Source organism: Carassius auratus, unplaced genomic scaffold (genome assembly GCF_003368295.1).
Source record: "Carassius auratus strain Wakin unplaced genomic scaffold, ASM336829v1 scaf_tig00033244, whole genome shotgun sequence".
NCBI classification, from domain to species: Eukaryota; Metazoa; Chordata; class Actinopteri; order Cypriniformes; family Cyprinidae; genus Carassius; species Carassius auratus.
The window spans coordinates 15,106-35,339 of record NW_020526062.1 but is presented as its reverse complement, the minus strand read 5'-3'; the positions used below and the strand labels follow the sequence as shown (position 1 = coordinate 35,339).

Here is a 20,234-nt window from a genome sequence, read left to right as displayed (position 1 = left end):
ACAGAATCACTCAGCGTAGAAATGTTCTGTCAACGCTGTTCTGTGATTTCTCAATAAAATAGCTTAGAAACTCAAAAGTTCAAGTATATATTTCTTAATACCTAAATCCCACAGCGTCACTATTACTAGAGAGACACTGTCATGTAGAATTTATTCACACACACAATCAGTCTCTCTCACTAATGCATTCATATAAAAAATGTAATCTTTACTGTGCTACTTTATCTTTATCTGATTTAGAACGAGCAGAAATCTGTGAGAATTAAAACAACCCAAAGGCAAAAGAACTGATACAAATGAATTGTTATAGGGAAAATAGTTGTGCTATTATGTATACTTTAAGTATAACAGCAGCACACTTCGAGTACACAACCAGTTTATCTCTGTGCTGGTAGTTTGTACTGCAATTATATTAAAATGAACTTATGTATATGTATACTGATGGTTTACTAATTAAATACTTTGTACACTTTAAAGTATGGTCTCAGGAAACTACTAGTTCAGTAGTTTTATACTGCCAGTATACTCATAAGTTTTCTTTAAGTGAACTTTACATCATACTTTAAGTATACTAATATGTGCCTATTTAGGTTTTATTTTTTTAATATATTTTGTTATATGAATATACACAACATCCAAAGAAAGAACAGGGTATATGCTTGTAAACAAAACATTTTATTATAGCTTCATGCATTCTTTTCTAAAAGACTTTAACATGGGTAAGTTTCTTAAAAAAATAAAGAAATAACATTTTGAACGAAAAACTGTAAAAAGACTATGAATTGGATTCAGAATAATAATCAAAACATAGATGGAGTCAATCAACAGCCCAAAGCTTGACTGTAATTATTACCTCTTCATCAGTCAACATTTTATTCCATAATGTTACAGTTTCTTCAGATGATCGTGTTACATGTGTTAGTATCTTTTGTTTCTTTTTCTTCTTCACTTGTGTTTTTTTGGAAATTCTGTACAGAAGATGTTTACTAGCGCCCTCTACCATATAATAAGAATGGATTCTAGGAGTATAGCTCAAATGTATTTATACTTTTTGTAAGTATAAGTCAATTATACTTAAATGTCATTTTAAGTATATTTCTGAGAAGTACATTAAAGCTGCAGTAGGTAACTTTTGTATATATATATATTTTTTACATATTTGTTAAACCTGTCATTATGTCCTGACAGTAGAATATGAGACAGATAATCTGTGTAAAAATCAAGCTCCTCTGGCTCCTCCCAGTGTCCTATTGCCATTTGCAGAAACTCCATCGCTCCCGGTAAGAAACAACCAATCAGAGCTGCGGTCCGTAACTTTGTTTGTGTTCAAAATGTAGAAAAATTTATATAATAAGCGAGTACACCATGAATCCATTTTCCAAACCGTGTTTTTGGCTTGTCCTGAATCACTAGGGTGCACCTATAATAAGTGTTTATATTCGGACTATTTTAGATTGCTTCGGGGGTACCGCGGCGGAGTTACCCAGTACCTTTGTGATTCTTCATAGACATAAACAGAGAGAAGTAGTTCCGGCTACGATGTTCTTCCGCAAGACGCAAGCAGTTCTGTTTATTAACCGCTAGAGCGTCAAAAGTTCCCTACCGCAGCTTTAAGGCCCATTTCTGAGAAGTATATAAAAAGTAAACTAAAAGCAAATAAAAGCATATTAATAGCACACTTGGTAAACTTATTTTTCGTAAGGGAAGCCAAAGGAACCAAACTTCCATCGGTGACAGAAATGGAGAACAAACCTTGTGTGAAAACAGACAGAGCAGCTCTTCCCCCACCTGGCCCAGGAGGGGCTAAAAGGACAATAATCTCCCAAAGGTTTTTATAGGACTCTGGCTGTAGAAGCCGGGCTGAATGCTGAGGCTGCTCCGTCATGGACCCATAAACTGACCACGGAGGGGTCATGATTTCAGTCTATGTTCCCATCTTGGTTTTTTTTGTGGACTCTTACTTTGAAGTTTTCTTGTTCCCCATTGTTTCTTTGTTCCCTTGTTCCTTTGCCCATCTTGTTAGTTTCCATAGTAATTGATTAGCTCCTCCCTCCTCTTTACCTCATTATCCTGTCTATTTAAGATCCATTCAGTTCCCGAGTATTGTTTAGCTTTTATTGCTGTGATTGCTGATAGCTACTTTACGTCGCATGCTTTATTTTTCCTAGACTAGACTAGACTAGACTAGACTAGACTAGACTAGACTGGACTGGACTAGACTAGACTAAAGTCATAGTTTTGCCCGTTTTTGATTCTCGCCTGTGTGTTTTGAATATCCCATATGCTTTGCCCTGTTTTGGATACTGTTTGCCCCAGCCTGGACTATTGCTCATGTTTTTGGATTACGCTATTTGTCAAGACCTCTGGATATTGTTAACCATCGATTGACCATGCCCGATTCAGATTATTCTCTTGCCTTGCCCTCTATACCGCTTTCTACTGTTTAGACCCTGCCTGTGTTATCAACCACATCTTTAATAATTATATAGTTGATAACTTTGTCTAGTGCTCTTATGAATGTTTATAGCATGATACTAAATGACTTTATACTATACTGAATGACTTAGCATAGATTGGCTAGTGTTTGTGTATTTAATTTCATTCTGTACCCTACTCGTTCTACAGATCTCTGCACTAGTGTTCCATGCTACACGTTCTGACAGCGTTGATAGCATTTCTGACTGAATGTCATATCTTGTCAGCAATAACTTGTCCATGGACTTTTTTTTACAGCCAGTTTAAGTACCAGGGATACAAGTTAAAAATGCTTATAATATCTGGATCTGGCAACTCTCTCTCTCTCTCTCTATATATATATTAGAAAAATATACTTGAAGTAAAAGTTCCATGTATTTTTGAAAGTGTACTAACTTTATTCTTAACTCAAAGGCAAAATAAAATTATTTTTTCTTTCCCCATTGGCAGATATTTCTTCCTCTTTTAAGCAAAAACTAACAAAGTTTTGATGATATTCTTTTCCAGAAAACAACAAATTATATCTTAAGTCATTTTGCTTAGTAATTTTTTTGTAGTGAATTTTTTAATTTTTTTTAAACGTTTTTGCAATGTGATTAGAATTGTGGGGAACATGATTAAAAGTGATGTATAATCTAGGAACTACTGCTCAAACATGGAATTTTTTTAGAGACCAGTCTACTTTGAGTGTAAACTAAACGAGCCAATGCACATTGGCATGAGATTATTGCATCCAGCTGCTGCTGATTACAGTGTGAGCATGAAAAAGCAGCAGGTGCAACGCATACCATGTTTTCGCCTCAGAGTGACAACATCATTTTTCTCCTACCAAACTGCTTCATCTGTGATCATTTCAGTGCACTCTAGGGAGCTTCTTATGCTGGTGGATAGCGCTTCAGTGGTGGTCATTCCTGTGTCAAGTGGGTCGCGCACTTTACGCTTCACTACCCCATTGTCCTGCAAATGGTAATTTCCACTGTGCGTCTTAGGACCTATAAGAGCTTTTCCCTGAAAGAGCCTATTTTTCTCTAAAAGAGCATACACAGGTGCTTCTTTGTAGAGACAACAGATGGTCTTTTTAAAGATGGTCGTTACCTAGCACTGGGTGATGGTCACGATCTCTGCCTTGCATGTCTTGGCATTAAACACGCTGAAGTGGTGTTTGCAGATGAGTCATGTTCCCATTACATGAAGATGACCATCTCTGCCAGCAGTAGCACGGGTGGTTTGAGGGTTACAGTGGTGTCAAACCCTTCAAAGAACCAACCCTCGGGGGACCATCACTCCTCTAGCACTTTGCAACCAGTTGAGTCGCCAAAGCAATGTTTTGGGCCCTCTCCAAAGAGCATACCAGCACAGCTGCCCTCCGGGGTGGTGGCAAGGCCTGAATCAAATCCGGAGATGTTGGCTATGCTTTTTCGGGCTGCTGAGAGGGTAGGGATCGAGTGGAAATCTCCACCAGTTGTCCTGAGCCCTCGAGGTTGGACTACTAGTTTCTTGGGGCTCATGCTGGTTCTTAGCACCTTGTCTTAGTGCCTTTCTTCCTGGAGGTGCATGAGAAGCTCACCAGGTCATGGACGGCACCTTTTACTGACAGACACCAATCTGTTGGTTCCTCCTCTCTCACTACCCTCAACAGTGGTGCAGCTAGGGGGTACATGGGGGTATCCTAACACTGCCTCCACCCGACCGGGCAAAACATGCCTCCCTTCCTGGGTCTGTAGGTACTCGTCTGGCCTGTCCAGGGATGGCTGTAGAGAAGCTGCCTCTGCCATATACACAACGGTGTTACTGCAGGTTCGTTAGGCCAAGGCACTGAAGGACCTGCACGAGGTTGGTCATGATCTGGAAGTTCAGAAAGAGCTCTAAACCTCTACTGACCTCACGCTTCGAGCAATAAAGGTCACCACGAGTTCTCTGGTTCATGCAATGTCTACACTTGAGAGAGGGAGGAAGCTGCTCTTTGGAGGATGGTGAAGGCACCTCTCCCTCCCCTGTAGGAGGAGGGCCGGGTGGAGAATCTGGAAAATCTCAATGAAAGAGTGGTTTTCTCTGTCCCTGTGTCCTGGGAGGGGATGAAGAGTTTCAAACGGACTACACTTTTCCATCTTATCCTTTTCCATTGCCGGTAGACAGCAGCGGACGGTTCAAGAGCGTTAACAAAGGCAATAATCATGTACCCTCTGCCAACCTGTGGAACCAGGTAAGCAGTGCACCGCACACTCAGACCCTTCTTCAGTCTGCTCACAAGCCATCCTAGTTGTGTCCCTGCGTTCCACCTTGCTGCCCCACTCCAGGTACGGTGGTGGTTCCTCTGGTCCCGCTTGCACTGTACCTGGGGCCCAACTCGCTGGCCTCTGCAGACCATCAGCCTTGGCTTTAGTTTTGATATTTATACACAGGATAGAAAAAAAGTAAGCAGAACAATTATGGTAATAATAATAAGAGTAATTAAATAACACAAGGGGGGGGGGTGTTTCTTGACAGCTGGCTTATACTATCACAGTCTAGGGATCAGTTGTGTGAGCACAGGGACCTGGTGCTCCGGCACCTCAGCCAGTTGGGTCTTTGGGTCAGATGGGAAAAGAGCAAACTCTCCCATATGCAGAGGATCTCTTTTCTTGGTATGGAGTTGTATTCGGTCAAACAGACTGCAGAGAATGATTACTCCATCCCCAGATGTTACAGCTGATTTGGAGACGTTTCAGAAACGTTTTCCATTCCAGAAACCTCTTACTGCCAGCTGTTCTACTCTCTGACCAAGGAAACACTCGGCATGGACACACTTACACAAAGCTGGCCATGGGGTCTGCGCAAGTATGCGTTTCCCCCAGTGAGCCTTCTCGCACAAACGCAGTGCAAGGTAAGAGAGGATGAGGAGCAGGTTCTGCATGTGGCACCGTATTGGTCCACTCGGACCTGGTTCCTGGAACTAATGCTCCTCGCGACAGCCCCTCCCTAGCAGATTCCTCTGAGGAAAGATCTACTGACTCAGAGATGGAGCACCATATGGAAGCGCCGTCCAGACATCTGGAAACTTCATGTCTGGTCCCTGGACGGGACGCGGAGATTCTTAGTGAGCTACCCCAAGGGGTAGTGGACACCCTATCACTTCAAAATTATATACTGTCTCAGACTATATTATATTCACATTGGTGTTTTAGGAATCCAAACAAATTTGAATATAATAATTTATTTTATTACTATCATTCCTGAAAATGAATATTTCATCGGTATAATATTTTGCTTTACAATACAGCAGGGAAATTACAATATATTTTTCCCAATTTCTAAACTTGGAAGATCTATTTTGAACTTGGATTGCAGTCACCACTAGCTGTCAATATTACATACTACATGTTTGGTGTATATATGAGAAGTCTGTCGGTTGTGTGGGTATCACTGCCTAAGAAAAAAAAATAATTTAAGTCAACTCATGACAATTGTCACACTAAATGATTGTTAATGTCTTCAATGTAAATATTAGCAGTTGTGAGTTACAGATTGTGTGATTTTGTTTCTAGAGTTATGGGACGATTGGCCAAAGATTAAGCAAACATGTCTAACCGTTTGTGGGGGGAAAATAAATACAATTATACATAAATCACTCATATATATGGTTAGACATGTTTGCTTAATCTTTGGCCAATTGTATGGAGTGATTTTTTTTTTGCCAATATTCATCAAACAAATCCAGCATTTTCTCTCAAATATAGTTTTGTATTTGCAAATCACTTTGCATTTATTTGAAAGGGCGAGTTTTTCTTTAAATGTGTAGTATAGAATTTTTGGCCACCAGGGGTCACTCAATCAAAATAATAATATAAGACATACTTTGATGACATCGGGAAAGAGCGTAAGGCTCATGGGAGTTGTTGTTCATTGGAACACGTGCTCTGTCGCTCCCTGTCATTCCTCACTCATTCTAACTTAGTATTTTGACAATCAAGTCTTTTCGAACGGAGAGATATAGACGGTTTCAACGGCAACAACATAAACAAACGTTACTGCGCGTGAGCGCTTTTGTGGACCTAACTTAACTTCAGGTAGACTTCCAAATAGAATCAATAACAACAGCCAAGTCCCTCTAGAGTAGATATTTTTTGATAACAAACAAAATGTTTGCTGCGTGGATCAGGCGGACTTAATGAAAATGCAATTCATTATTTGCCAACAGTAGATGTTTTAAAGCATAGACATAAAGCGCCAGAAATAGAGGTTTCCCCAGTAACAGCTGTAAACAAAGCAGAGCTGCGCTCACACGCTGCTATCAGGCATATAACATGCAAGTCTTCCTTCAGAAATACACCGATATAAAAACACCTGTGCCTCGCTTTGATATTTAAACATATAAATGTAAGGAATTATTATTATTAAACGTGCAGTACTTAACGTTACTCAATTAAGCCTTTAAAAAAAAAAATCAGTTTTAAAATTGTGGTGAGTCTCCAAAAACAAATAAATGTATGGGAAACACATCCCACACCACAACCACCTAAGCCCAACTTCAGTCTACTCACCACCTTGCCTTTAACTGCATTTGTAGAAGGCTCTGCAGCCAGAACGATATACACAACACAGACCGGAAGTTAACTTTGGTCCAGGCGCATTCGCCCTATGAAACCGTCTATATGAATTATGAGACCCCTATCAAATAAATATTCCATCTAGCTAGTAGTAATATATGTTAAAAAACACGACCGCCTTTCGTTAATAATTATAATTACGTTAAAATATGATATCGAACAAGTTAGAGAACTGCATTTGAAGCTACTTTATTCAGCTAGATATAGAACAAATGTAGATTTACATGAGAGCTAGTCCATCTGCGTTTTCCACAAGACATCATATCGTTTCACAAAATATACGGATAGATAAAGTTAGCTGAATGGATGCATACCTGTTTATCAGAATGCAAGCGAGTTCGGCATCTCTCTGTAGTTTCAGCTTGTCACAAAGCTCTCGGAAATGCAACTCCAATATTTACCCGTGTCTTGTAGCTTCTCTTGTCCCAAAACCATCTCGGGTCATTTATTTCACCCGTGCGTTTACGCTTCACAGAACGTGCAGGCAAAGCATAATCATGATCCATAACTAAGTTATTGATTGAGGTTTAAATACGAATATAAATATAAAATATAATAGTCTCAATCAAGGCTACTACTTTTTCTTCTTCGTTTCGTCTTTGTTTCTGTTCACCTTTGTATTTGGCGGTTCCGCAGGAAGTTAGATAAACTAGAGGGGTCAAAGTTTATATGACGCCATAGACGGGCGACAAAACGGAAATAAAGAAACGTGCCGTGTTTTCTAATTAAACTATAATTTTCTCCGGATTTGAAAGTTCGTGGAAACTGTCGGGATGATGTAAGTACACAACTAAAAAATATATATAACAGAGATATACTGATTTCTGCTATTTTTAAAGCAGAAAAATTACATATTGTGCCTTTAAAAAACAAATTGTGTTTATTTGCAAAATGCTGGATTTGTTTGATGAATGTTGGCACAAAATTAGCTCCATACAATTGTCCCATAATGCTAGACACAAAACCAAACACACACACACACTAACATACAAATCTAGCAACAGCAAACAATGCATTCAAAACTGTTTTTTCACTTTCCAAAATGTTTTTTTTTTCATGCACACACGTCATAAGAAAAGATGCGTCTACCAATCAACAACAGACAATAGTTATCTGTTAGTAATAGTAAAAGTCTCTATTTATCCTACTGCTCAAAATTTGCTTCTTGTTTTATTATTGATTTTTTACTTAATTAAGTTAACAATCAATAATAACATGAAGCCCTGGGTGATACTCGTAGCACTGTTACTACTCTGGGGGACTTTCTGAGTGACGCTCTGAGTGACGCCCTGAGTGACGTTTTGAGTGACATTCTGGGGGACGCTCTGAGTGTCGCCCTGAGTGATGCTCTGAGTGACGTTTTGAGTGACATTCTGGGGGACGCTCTGAGTGACGCTCTGGGGGACAGTCTGAGTGGCGTTTTGAGTGACATTCTGGGGGACGCTCTGAGTGACGCTCTGGGGGACGTTCTGGATTGAGTTCTGGATGATGTTTTGAATGATGTTCTGTATATCATTCTGGATGACATTCTGTGTGACGTTCTGGGTGATGTTCTGGGTGACATTATAAACGTAATTACACAAGTCCCCCTCACAACATGAGATGCCATAAACACTACTAAAAGATATGTTGGCATAATCACAAATAGATTTAGAGACACAGCCTTTTAGAAGCCATGGTTTGTTGTAATTCACTGATGAAAAGAAAGAAAACAGATGTTAGTCTAAGATAGCAATCGGTATCGGACATTTAAAATAAATAATGGAGAAACTAAATAACAACTTGAATCTTGATTCTCACCTGTCATTGAAATGCAATAGTCTTCACTCCCTGAACAGTTAACTGTGTTTGAGCAGTTCTGAGCATCACAATAGTAACATTTCTTTCCATTGGTAGTGTTAGTGTTGAGATCTACAGGAGGGAAACAAGACTGTTCTTTTATTTTTCGTTCTAAATATGATATCTAATGAAACAACACCTTTAGCTGCTCCATCAACTGGTAGAAAATCAAGTTGCACTCTGCATTTTATTCCTTACTAAATGTCATATGGAAGTAAAATTAGTTTTAATCTAACATATTGATTCTGTGGTCAGTATAAAGTATAATACCTGGAGCATATGTGACGTTACAAAGGTCAGTGTCACAGCAGGAATAAGAAACCTGTGCAAACCCGTTGTTCATCGACCCACTTGTACAGTTACCAGCACAATATCTACCATTCACTTTAGTTGAACCTAAAACACATGAATAATACAGAAAAGTCCAGTTCAACTGCTCATTATTTTGATGGAAATATATAATTTTTTAAATATGTACAAGTAGAAAGCTTAAAAAAAAAAAAAAAAAAATATATATATATATATATATATATATAATTTTTTTATAGCAATAAAAAAATTAAATAGCAGATATCTATATAGAATATTCTGTAAAATATATAAAAACAATTAGCAGTTCTGTGAGAATTTACATTACCATTGTTTCAACAGAATTAAATAATACCAGCATCTGTATCAGTCAAATATAACAATATTTCAATAAATCATATTAGACTTACCAACTTTCCATACTGTTGTTACATTCATGCACTTGGAATATCCACTGGGACATGTTATATTCCCAGGATCCGCACAAGAACTCGTATCATTCCTGCACTGATAGCAGCTGAGAGAGTGTCCTTCAGTAATAAAACAGAGAGAGACATCAATGATCTGTATTTGAACCCAATAACAGTAAAAGCATGATCTGTCTTTGTACCTGCAGTGAAAAGAACGAACAGAAGAAAAGCTGAGATTTGAATATCCATCTTTGATCAGGAGGTGAATGAAATGTTTCAGTTTGAGTGCTCATTTTATATCTTATCAGAAGGGGAGGGGCTTTATGAGAAAATGAAAGTTTAACAGAAGTGAACAGAGAATGAATAATTCTAAATAACCCAAACAGCAATAATGACAAGACATAAAATAATTGATCATGTTACTATTAGTCTACTGCAATGTGAAGAAAGGAAGTCGAAGAAAGGGTCTGATTCTTGGACATAGAGCATAAATTTGGCCTTTAAATATGACAGACATTGAGTGCATGACAAAATTAAGTTGTGTGATAGAAATATGATAATATTTTGTAATTATCATTTAAATCAGACTATTTTCAGACTATATGTTTTCCTCGTCTCAGTACAACTTTAGTAGGTTTCAAAGCAGAATATGGCTTTGTTCTGAGTTTCATATACAGCTCCACTGTATGTAGAGGACACCAGGACATACTTCATGCGTATCAGGCATTTTAGGTAAACATAATGAGTAATAGGAAAAGATTGTATATATCAATATTTCTATGAATATGATATGTCATATGAAAATGTTTTCATGTTATTGCTCTCGTTATTGTTCTTATCTAGAGAGTGAAAAATATATATATATATTTTGTTAGTACACGTTGCCCCAAGACACATTAATATGACAATAAATACGTACATTGATTGTATCAGGAACAAAATAGACTTGAACCTAAAAATTACTGTTATATATATATATATATATATATATATATATTAAATAAATCTCCATTTCTATCTTATGCTCCAACAATGTAATCATGTAAAAATTAGAAAATTAATAAAACTTATTTTATATGGTTCTCAGAAGAATATCATTGTATTTTATTTTATTTGTAAGTTAATAGGGCTTTACCAGAAAAACATATGTAACCAATGAACATGAATCCACCCCCTAAAATAGTTTGCCCAGAATTATTGCAATTTGAACAGGTTACACTCTACTAGAAGAAAGAAGACATACTGGTTTGTAATGACATAAGTGTGAATACATGAACCATACAGTATATCCTTTAACACATAACCAGCAACATCACATTAGTTTGTTTTAGATGAGGACATATTTACAGTATAAACCTTTGATTTCGGTTATGAATGCTTCAGATATGATCCACGTTGGGCAAGGTGGAAAGGTTCTTGGAAAAACCAAGTCAAGACCAGTTTACATGAGCTTTTCAAGCCAGTCAAGTCAAGTCACCTTTATTTATATAGCGCTTTAAACAAAATACATTGTGTCAAAGCAACTTAAAGGGACAATAAGTAACTTTTTAGGTATTTTATTATCTAAAATCAATATTTTTATTCATAAATATGCCCTCAATGGTGTACAAATACCTATGCCAATGTTTAAACTAATCCTCGTAAATGAAGAATTTATTATCTTTATATACATGGGACGGGTAGGTCGACGGAGGCTTCCATGTAGTTCTGCCATCTTGCAAAACTATAATAGCAGAGAGGGACAAAAAGTACTAAGCCAACGCGTTTCCACAGCGCGCTTTCGGTCAGAGCCAGAAACGCAGGTGCAGAGCAGTGAGAGGTGCTTGAAACTGCACCGGCAAGTTTAAAAGTCTGGATTGCATTCTTATTATGGACCATACATATGCCGCGCCACAGGAGAAGAAAACATCGTCGCCAAAACAGTCAAAAATAGAACGTAAAAGGAAACGTGACCGTAGATTACAGAAAACAAGAGTTAATGTCGGGGAAGCTTTTTCTAGGTGGAAAGAGCTAATGCTGGATAAAGATTTCAAAAGAGACGCTGAAGTGGCCAGTTTTCTTCTCGACAGGTAAGTCAGTGTTACAATCTATATTACAATATTTTTTTTATATCTAACAATGCACATTATTCAGAAAATATAACGAATAAAGAAGACATAACTACTAATTATAATATTTCATGTTTTCCACAGTCAGTAATTCATACTGTAACATTCGTTTGTTAGTTGTCATGTTGCAGTTTGTTTGAAATAACACACCTGTTCACCTGAAGGAAAACTCGACGAAGTGCTATTAGAAGACATCCCGTCAAAGCTTTTTGGTACATATCGCCTACCGTAGATGCAACGCGCATTTGAAAAAGCGAGGCGCTGGAGAGCAAAATTAGTTTGAATGCAAAATACAATTTCACCACTAGATGGGAGTAATTCCTACTTAGTGTCCGTTTAACAACATTCATTAGGAAAACAGTGTCTCAATAATGCAAAATGATAGTTAAAGGCAGTTCATCATTGAATTCAGTGATGTCATCTCTGTTCAGTTTAAATAGTGTCTGTGCATTTATTTGCAATCAAGTCAATGATATCGCTGTAGATGAAGTGACCCCAACTAAGCAAGCCAGAGGCGACAGCGGCAAGGAACCGAAACTCCATCGGTGACAGAATGGAGGAAAAAACCTTGGGAGAAACCAGGCTCAGTTGGGGGTCAGTTCTCCTCTGACCAGACGAAACCAGTAGTTCAATTTCAGGCTGCAGCAAAGTCAGATTGTGCAGAAGAATCATCTGTTTCCTGTGGTCTTGTCCTGGTGCTCCTCTGAGACAAGGTCTTTACAGGGGATCTGTATCTGGGCTCTAGTTGTCCTGGTCTCCGCTGTCTTTCAGGGATGTGTCCTTTCTAGGTGCTGATCCACCATCTGGTCTGGATACGTACTGGATCCGGGTGACTGCAGTGACCCTCTGATCTGGACACAGACTGGATCTGGTGGCCACGGTGACCTCGGAACAAGAGAGAAACAGACTAATATTAGCGTAGATGCCATTCTTCTAATGATGTAGAAAGTACATCGGGTGTTATGGGAAGTGTTCCCGGTTTACCTAATTAATGCAGCCTAAAAATTATTTATTTGGATATTGAAAGCACATGAGTATGTTATGTGCAAGCCAGGTTAAAGAGATGGGTCTTTAATCTAGATTTAAACTGCAAGAGTGTTTCTGCCTCCCGAACAATGTTTGGTAGGTTATTCCAGAGTTTGAGTTTGGAAAAATGCAGTTTTACAAATGCTAGAAACGTGGCTTTCTAAGGAAAGATTGTGATCAAATAGCACACCTAGGTTCCTAACTGATGATGAAGAATTGACAGAGAAACCATCAAGTCTTAGACAGTGTTCTAGGTTATTACAAGCAGAGTTTTTAGGCCCTATAATTAACACATCTGTTTTTTCAGAATTTAGCAGTAAGAAATTACTCGTCATCCAGTTTTTTATCGACTATGCATTCCATTAGTTTTTCAAATTGGTGTGTTTCACTGGGCTGCGAAGAAATATAGACCTGAGTATCATCAGCATAACAGTGAAAGCTAACACCATGTTTCCTGATGATATCTCCCAAGGGTAACATATAAAGCGTGAAGAGTAGCGGCCCTAGTACTGAGCCTTGAGGTACTCCATACTGCACTTGTGATCGATATGATACATCTTCATTCACTGCTACGAACTGATGGCGGTCATATAAGAAAGATTTAAACCATGCTAATGCACTTCCACTGATGCCAACAAAGTGTTCAAGTCTATGCAAAAGAATCTTGTGGTCAATTGTGTCAAACGCAGCACTAAGATCCAATAGAACTAATAGAGAGATACACCCACGATCAGATGATGAGAGCAGATCATTTGTAACTCTAAGGAGAGCAGTCTCAGTACTATGATACGGTCTAAATCCTGACTGGAAATCCTCACATATACCATTTTTCTCTAAGAAGGAATACAATTGTGAGGATACTTCCTTTTCTGTTACTGTAACCAGACAGCCCCATCCATTGAACGCACAATACTCTTAGACTCAATTTTATTTCAGAAGTTCATTATGCTGCTGCGCTGAGGCAGGAGTGAAGCCCAGACCTCATCTGTTAGAAAACCTTAGATGACTGGAAGCTGTTAACGGCTACTGAAAGATCAACTTTATATTAATGCTTGTGGAGTTGCATTAATATAAAAATTAAGTGGACACAGGAACATGAAAGATCAGGTGTTCACATGCTTTACTTTTTTTGAAAAATAAATAAATAAATAGTAAAAAAAATGTAAACAATACAAACAAGTTATTTGTCTTAACTTATGTATAATAATAATTTCAGAGATTCTCATCATAGCTACACGTTGAATCAAGTGATGTCAGCCAGCTTTTAGTCACTGCATATGATGGTCGTCAGTGAACAGCTTTTCAGTGCATACTGACAAACAGGTGTTGAGCAATGTGTTGCTGTGGTTTTTGGAGCTACAGTTTTCTTTTTTTTTACAGCTTTTAATTCATGAAGGCATTTATCTCTTTTATGTACTGTGTTTATCAGATAACAGTTGTTATTATTGTTACAGAGAACTCAGAATAGCAGAAGAAATGCATCAGTGTGTGTTGTGTGTCAGTGAATGTGATTGTGGTGTGTGTGTGTGTGTGTCTGTGTGTGTGGTTGTGGGGGTATCACTGTGTAGGAAAAACAATCATGAATCTTTGGTCTAGTTTTTTCTTCTTCTTGTAGTCAGTGTGTTTTATATTGCATTTCAGCTTGATTTATTTATATATATATATATATATATATATATATATATATTATGGTGCCCGTAAAGTGATTGTTCGGTTTACTTAATTTTGTTGTGGCCACAATAACTCGTGGGCACGTGATAATATGTCGTGGCCACGAGATCATTTTGTCGAGGGAACAACAACCATTTCTCATGGCCACGACTTCTTATGTTGAGGGAACGACATGTTTTTCTCATGGCCACGAGTTTAATGTGTAAACAAACCTGCGTGACCATAGCAACCTGGGATTATCAGAGATGGATTCATTCATATTTTAATTTGAATTAAGAAATTATTATATTATTTATACATATAAAATGTATGCATTTACATTTTATGCATTTATGACATTTTATGTTAATGTCGAACATTTACAGTACACTATTATTTACAAAAGTATTCAGAATGTTAAGTAAAGAGATCGAAATTGAAGCAAAAAAATGAATATAAACAAAATGTAAAAAATATAACCAATAATAATAATAATAATAATAATAATAATAATAATAATAATGTACACATATTACGTGGGAAATACTATCAGTTAATGGACTGACAAGACTGTAGGATGGATAAAAAAAGTTTGTATATTTTATTATACACTTTGTCATATTCATTTATGATAATGCTTCATTTGAATGCTGACGATCGCATGTTATACAGCCCGGTAGCCAAAGGATACGGTTAATATAATAATTACTCAATTCAAGATAAAATATGAATGAATCCATTTTTATGATAATCCCGGGTTGCTATGGTCACGCAGGTTTGTGTACACATTAAACTCGTGGCCATGAGAAAAAACATATCGTTCCCTCAACATAAGAAGTCGTGGCCACGAGAAATGGATGTTGTTTCCTCGACAAAATGATCTCGTGGCCACGACATATTATCACGTGCCCACGAGTTATGTCGTGGCCATGACAAAACTAAGTAAACTGAACAAGTCATCTTACAGGCACCGTATGACAAGCGTGTTTTTTTTTTTCTTTTCTAAGAAACACTGGAGGAACTGTAGAGAAAAAAAAAAAAAAGATCTAGTTCTTTGTTCAGGTTACAGCAAAGCTAAAACAGCCATACCCCACACAATTTGAGGAAATCTGTGTTTATGTTATCTGATGTTCCAGTGTTATTTATTTGAGAACATTGTTCATAAAGTTTTGTTTTGCTGTCTCTTAGCCAATCGTTCAACAGGGAAAGCATCCACCTAGAATCTAATGAAAAACATGCCAGAGGAACTTCTGTCTGTATTACATAACAATATAAAAATAAAGTAAACTTCATCAGAGCTCAACTGTTAAATTTACAGAATCTTTACACCATATGTAATGGGCAGCGAACGAAAAAACAGCTAGTGCACACAGAAAGGTGCAGTAGTTATCACGTGAAAAGGTCTTAACCAGAGCGTTATAATATATATATATATATATATATATATATATATATATATATATATATATAATGATAATAAATTCAACATTAACTTGTCATAGTGTTTTAAAAAGTATACAGATAACTGTTATATATGCCAACAAGATAAATAATAACCATATTACATATACAAATTATTTCCATAAATAGGCTATATTACATAATATTCCTGCTATAAAGCTAAAGTTTTTTTATGAAAATGCACTGATAAGGAACTGCATTTGTGAGTTTTCCATGCATTAATTTGTATTTGTATTTGAATTCGAGAAGGAAGCAGTGGCCTCAGGCTCATATTTCCTCTTCAGAACGATGAGCTGATGACCTCTCTATAAGCATTTAACGGTCAGTTGTGTCAGATGAAGATCACTGTATATCAGCTCATATCAGGTGAGATCTTCATGGTTGTGATGTGATTCAGACACTGCAGCATGTGCTGATATGTGTTCATGGACTGTGATTTGTGTGTAGTTACAGTTGTGTGGTTTGGGATCTTAATGTAAGCCCTTACTGTAAGATACTTATAAAATTATAATATTGCATTACTCCATAAAAAGTAACTAATTAAGTTATGTAGTTACTTTTTAATGGAAGGTAATGCATTACAGTACATACATTTTGCTTTACCTTTCGTCACCTGGGCTGGGTGTGTTTTTTTGTACTTTTATTTATCTTTTCCATTCACACCAAAAGTGATAATTAATAAGCCTCAGACCGAAGGAGGTGCCTCTGCTGGTTTCTTTCAATACAGGGACAGGAGAAATGTCAGTAACGATTACATTTTAATAATTTACTGATAAATTAATGCTGACACTGATTTATCCCCACACTAATGAGGCACCAGTATGCTTGTTACAGATTACATGACCTGAGAATATTGTTTTCCATTTGAACTAGTTCGTTTGAAATTATACATTTCAAATCCCAGGGATCCTGGAAAATATTATGTTATGTTTCACACTGTTTGTGCTTAACCAAGAGTTACTGTTATTATTCGCATATTTGACCGTGACAATAGTGATGACTAGATAAACTCAAAACCACATTTAGATTTTAACCACTGAAAATGGGTAGAATACAACCATTTGGACATGGAGCTACTCTGAGATCCCAATATCCCTGGGATTAATCCATTCAGCGCCTTCCAAATGAAGATTCCACAAGAAAAGTTTCTAAAGGAAACTGTATCTAATATCATATTAAGACAACTTTAATATTTCTTGAGTTACAGCATGCAAATATTTTAAAAAATAAAATAAAAATAAAGAAACTTTATGATACCCAAACAACTTTTGGTAAAACTTTAAAATAATGGTCCGTTGTTAATAAGTAACTACGCAGGAAGTAATAGGTAGTACTACATTAACACTTAACTTAATACTATTAACTAATATAGAAGCAAGATTAACTAAGCAGTAAGTAATAGCTCATTTAGGACATAGGTAGTTCCTTATTAGGTATTTGATAATTACTAAAGAAAAATATTGTCATTGAGAACTACTTTGGAACTATGGCCAACTAATGAAGAATAACCAATTAATTACTAATCACAACAGCTACGTCTATAAAGTGAACAAATATATAGATATATAGCCTATCCATATGATATATTTTATGAGCTCCATTAAGTTCAATGTCTCCAACTCTAATAACTTTAACGTTAGTGATATTATGCTGGGGAGGGCTTTTCTTTAGGAAGTGACAATAAATAATGATGTTCTCTTGTCAAAACATCTTTGCATCCCTCATGAAAACATTGACTGCATTTATAGTGTTAAGCACAAAACAACATCTTCCAGATTACAATGTGTCTGGTAGAATATCACTAGTTCCTCACAGAAATATATGGCTGTACAGTATGTGTCAGATAATTTTATTGTAAATTACTTGTGAAATCCATGACTCATTACTCAAGTGTTATCTTGTCAGTCCGCATGAACTACTAGTTATCTGGACCATTATTTTAAAATGAAAGATTTCACATTAAAGTGAAAGATTTTTTATTTTAAAGACAACAAGACAACACAAATAACACAAACAAACGTAACGTTAATCATTTATTTTTTGCGAAAATATCAAAAGTGGTACCAAAAGTAGTTCAAATGATAATGAGTTCCAGTCGCAGTCCTCTATATGGAGGTAATAGTTTTTATAGGGTACAAAGCAGAATTTAATTTATTAATCCATGAAATTATGTATCTGTCTTCTCTCCGTGAAGGCGCACTGGTGCAGTACTCAAATGTCATAAACTGAAACACGACATGTCGCAATCTGTGACGAATTGGATGAGGACCAATGAGCGTTCGATATCAGTGCCGTAAACCATGTCGTAACGTGGCGCACTGGCGCTATTTTCAAATTCGAATCATAACGAGCGCGTGCTTTGACTGTGACGGACGCTGTAGCTGAGAATGAATATGAAGATCCATTGATAAAGGGCTGAATTTGGATATGTTCCTTGCAAACATCTGGATTCTAAAGATATGCAGTACAGCAAACAAATAAAATGGATGTGATTTGTGATTGTATGCTGTGCTTTTGTGTGTATCTATGGTTTGCAGCATGCACAGAAATGTTAGTTCCTATTAAATAGACGAGTAAACAATAAATTGAATAAAAACATGTATTGATATGACAATTAAATACAACAGATTTAAATCATTAAAGCCACGATTTTAATATTAATAAATGGGAAATCTTATACATTCACACTTTACGTTAGAATATTTACGTTTTTTTAGCTGCTACACGTAAGTATTTGTACGTTTTACTGCTATAAATACGTATAAATTGTACGTTTCTATGTGCATGAAAACGTAAGTAAATATACGTGTGATAGAACCACATTTAATGTAAAAATACACACGTATTCTCATGAGATCACGTTGAACACTCGAGTAATGAGTCATGGATTTCACAAGTAATTTACAATAAAATTATCTGACACATACTGTACAGCCATATATTTCTGTGAGGAACTAGTGATATTCTACCAGACATTGTAATCTGGAAGATGTTGTTTTGTGCTTAACACTATAAATGCAGTCAATGTTTTCATGAAGGATGCAGATATGTTTTGACAAGACAACATCATTTATTGTCACTTCCTAAAGAGAAGCCCTCCCCAGCATAATATCACTAACGTTAAAGTTATTAGAGTTGGAGACATTGAACTTAATGGAGCTCATTAAATATATCATATGGATAGGCTATATATCTATATCTATATCTATATCTATATATATATATATATATATATATCCATATATATATATATATATATATATATATATATATATATATATATATATATATATATATACGTTTCCATAAAGAAGCTATTTGTTCACTTTATAGACGTAGCTGTTGTGATTAGTAATTAATTGGTTATTCTTCATTAGTTGGCCATAGTTCCAAAGTAGTTCTCAATGACAATATTTTTCTTTAGTAATTATCAAATACCTAATAAGGAACTACCTATGTCCTAAATGAGCTATTACTTACTGCTTAGTTAATCTTGCTTCTATATTAGTTAATAGTATTAAGTTAAGTGTTAATGTAGTACTACCTATTACTTCCTGCGTAGTTACTTATTAACAACGGACCATTATTTTAAAGTGTTACCCAACTTTTTCCTAATAGTTTTGCTAGAGGAAATCAACATGAATTTCTAGTTTCAGCATTACTTATCCTTTAGACTTTTTGTTTTGAATACAGTAAGTATTAGTTCTCTGTCTGGTCGAATCATCTAATTTGCGTGTTCAGAGGATTATACGTCTAAAATAGGTTAAAACGGTCTTTATGTCTGTCGTCTCCCAGTTTTAAATTTGGTTAACATTTTAATATCGTCTCGTGTGTGACCAGACTAGAGTCTGCTTGGATGGTTGAGAATTGTTTTGTGAAAGTTTAGATGTTATTTAGCATGAACTAATATAAAGATACTTATATATAATGATTACATTACTGTCTCTAGGTTATGTTGCCTTTGCCTTTATTGCATCTACTATTCTGTTGTAATCAAGGTAAGAACATGGATGAGACTTAAAATATCCATCTTATCAATGAAGAAGAAGTCAATGCTGGGATTAGTAATGACAGGTCGTGTAGAGCTGAGGAAAAAACACTAAATTAATGATCAGTATTCAGCAGCTGGAGTCCTCTGCTTAAAACTGACCAAACCTGATAAGAATGACTTATGATTACATGAAGGGGATACTATTAAATATTCAAGTATAATATTCCTGCTAGAAAGCAAAAATAGTATATGTAAATTCACTGACAAGGAACTGCATTTATTTGTATTTGAATTTGAGAAGGAAACAGTGGACTCTGGCTCATATTTCCTTTTCAGAAGGATGAGCTGATAACCTCTCTATAAGCATTTCAAAACAGAT

The 20,234-nt window shown here is 36.3% G+C and overlaps 1 protein-coding gene across 1 annotated transcript; it reads right to left on the bottom strand.

The window, feature by feature from the left end:
* Positions 1–3,300: 3,300 nt before the first annotated feature.
* LOC113081145 (uncharacterized) lies at positions 3,301–9,892 on the bottom strand. The gene is made up of 7 exons (XM_026253190.1): positions 9,820–9,892; positions 9,620–9,739; positions 9,171–9,296; positions 8,862–8,972; positions 8,324–8,754; positions 4,667–4,832; positions 3,301–3,503 (listed from the first exon to the last, which is right to left on the bottom strand). The coding sequence occupies exons 1-7, from the start codon at positions 9,866–9,868 to the stop codon at positions 3,301–3,303; spliced, it is 1,206 nt and encodes a 401-aa protein (XP_026108975.1). The 5' UTR covers positions 9,869–9,892.
* Positions 9,893–20,234: the final 10,342 nt, after the last annotated feature.

Excerpts from the sequence above, each read along its gene's own strand:
- LOC113081145 (XM_026253190.1), bottom strand. The coding sequence starts at position 9,868 with ATGGATATTCAAATCTCAGCTTTTCTTCTGTTCGTTCTTTTCACTGCA. Across the intron at positions 9,297-9,619 it reads AACAACAGTATGGAAAGTTG|GTTCAACTAAAGTGAATGGT; the intron begins GTAAGTCTAATA and ends CATGTGTTTTAG. Across the intron at positions 3,504-4,666 it reads CTGCTTACCTGGTTCCACAG|AGAAAAATAGGCTCTTTCAG; the intron begins GTTGGCAGAGGG and ends ATGCTCTTTTAG.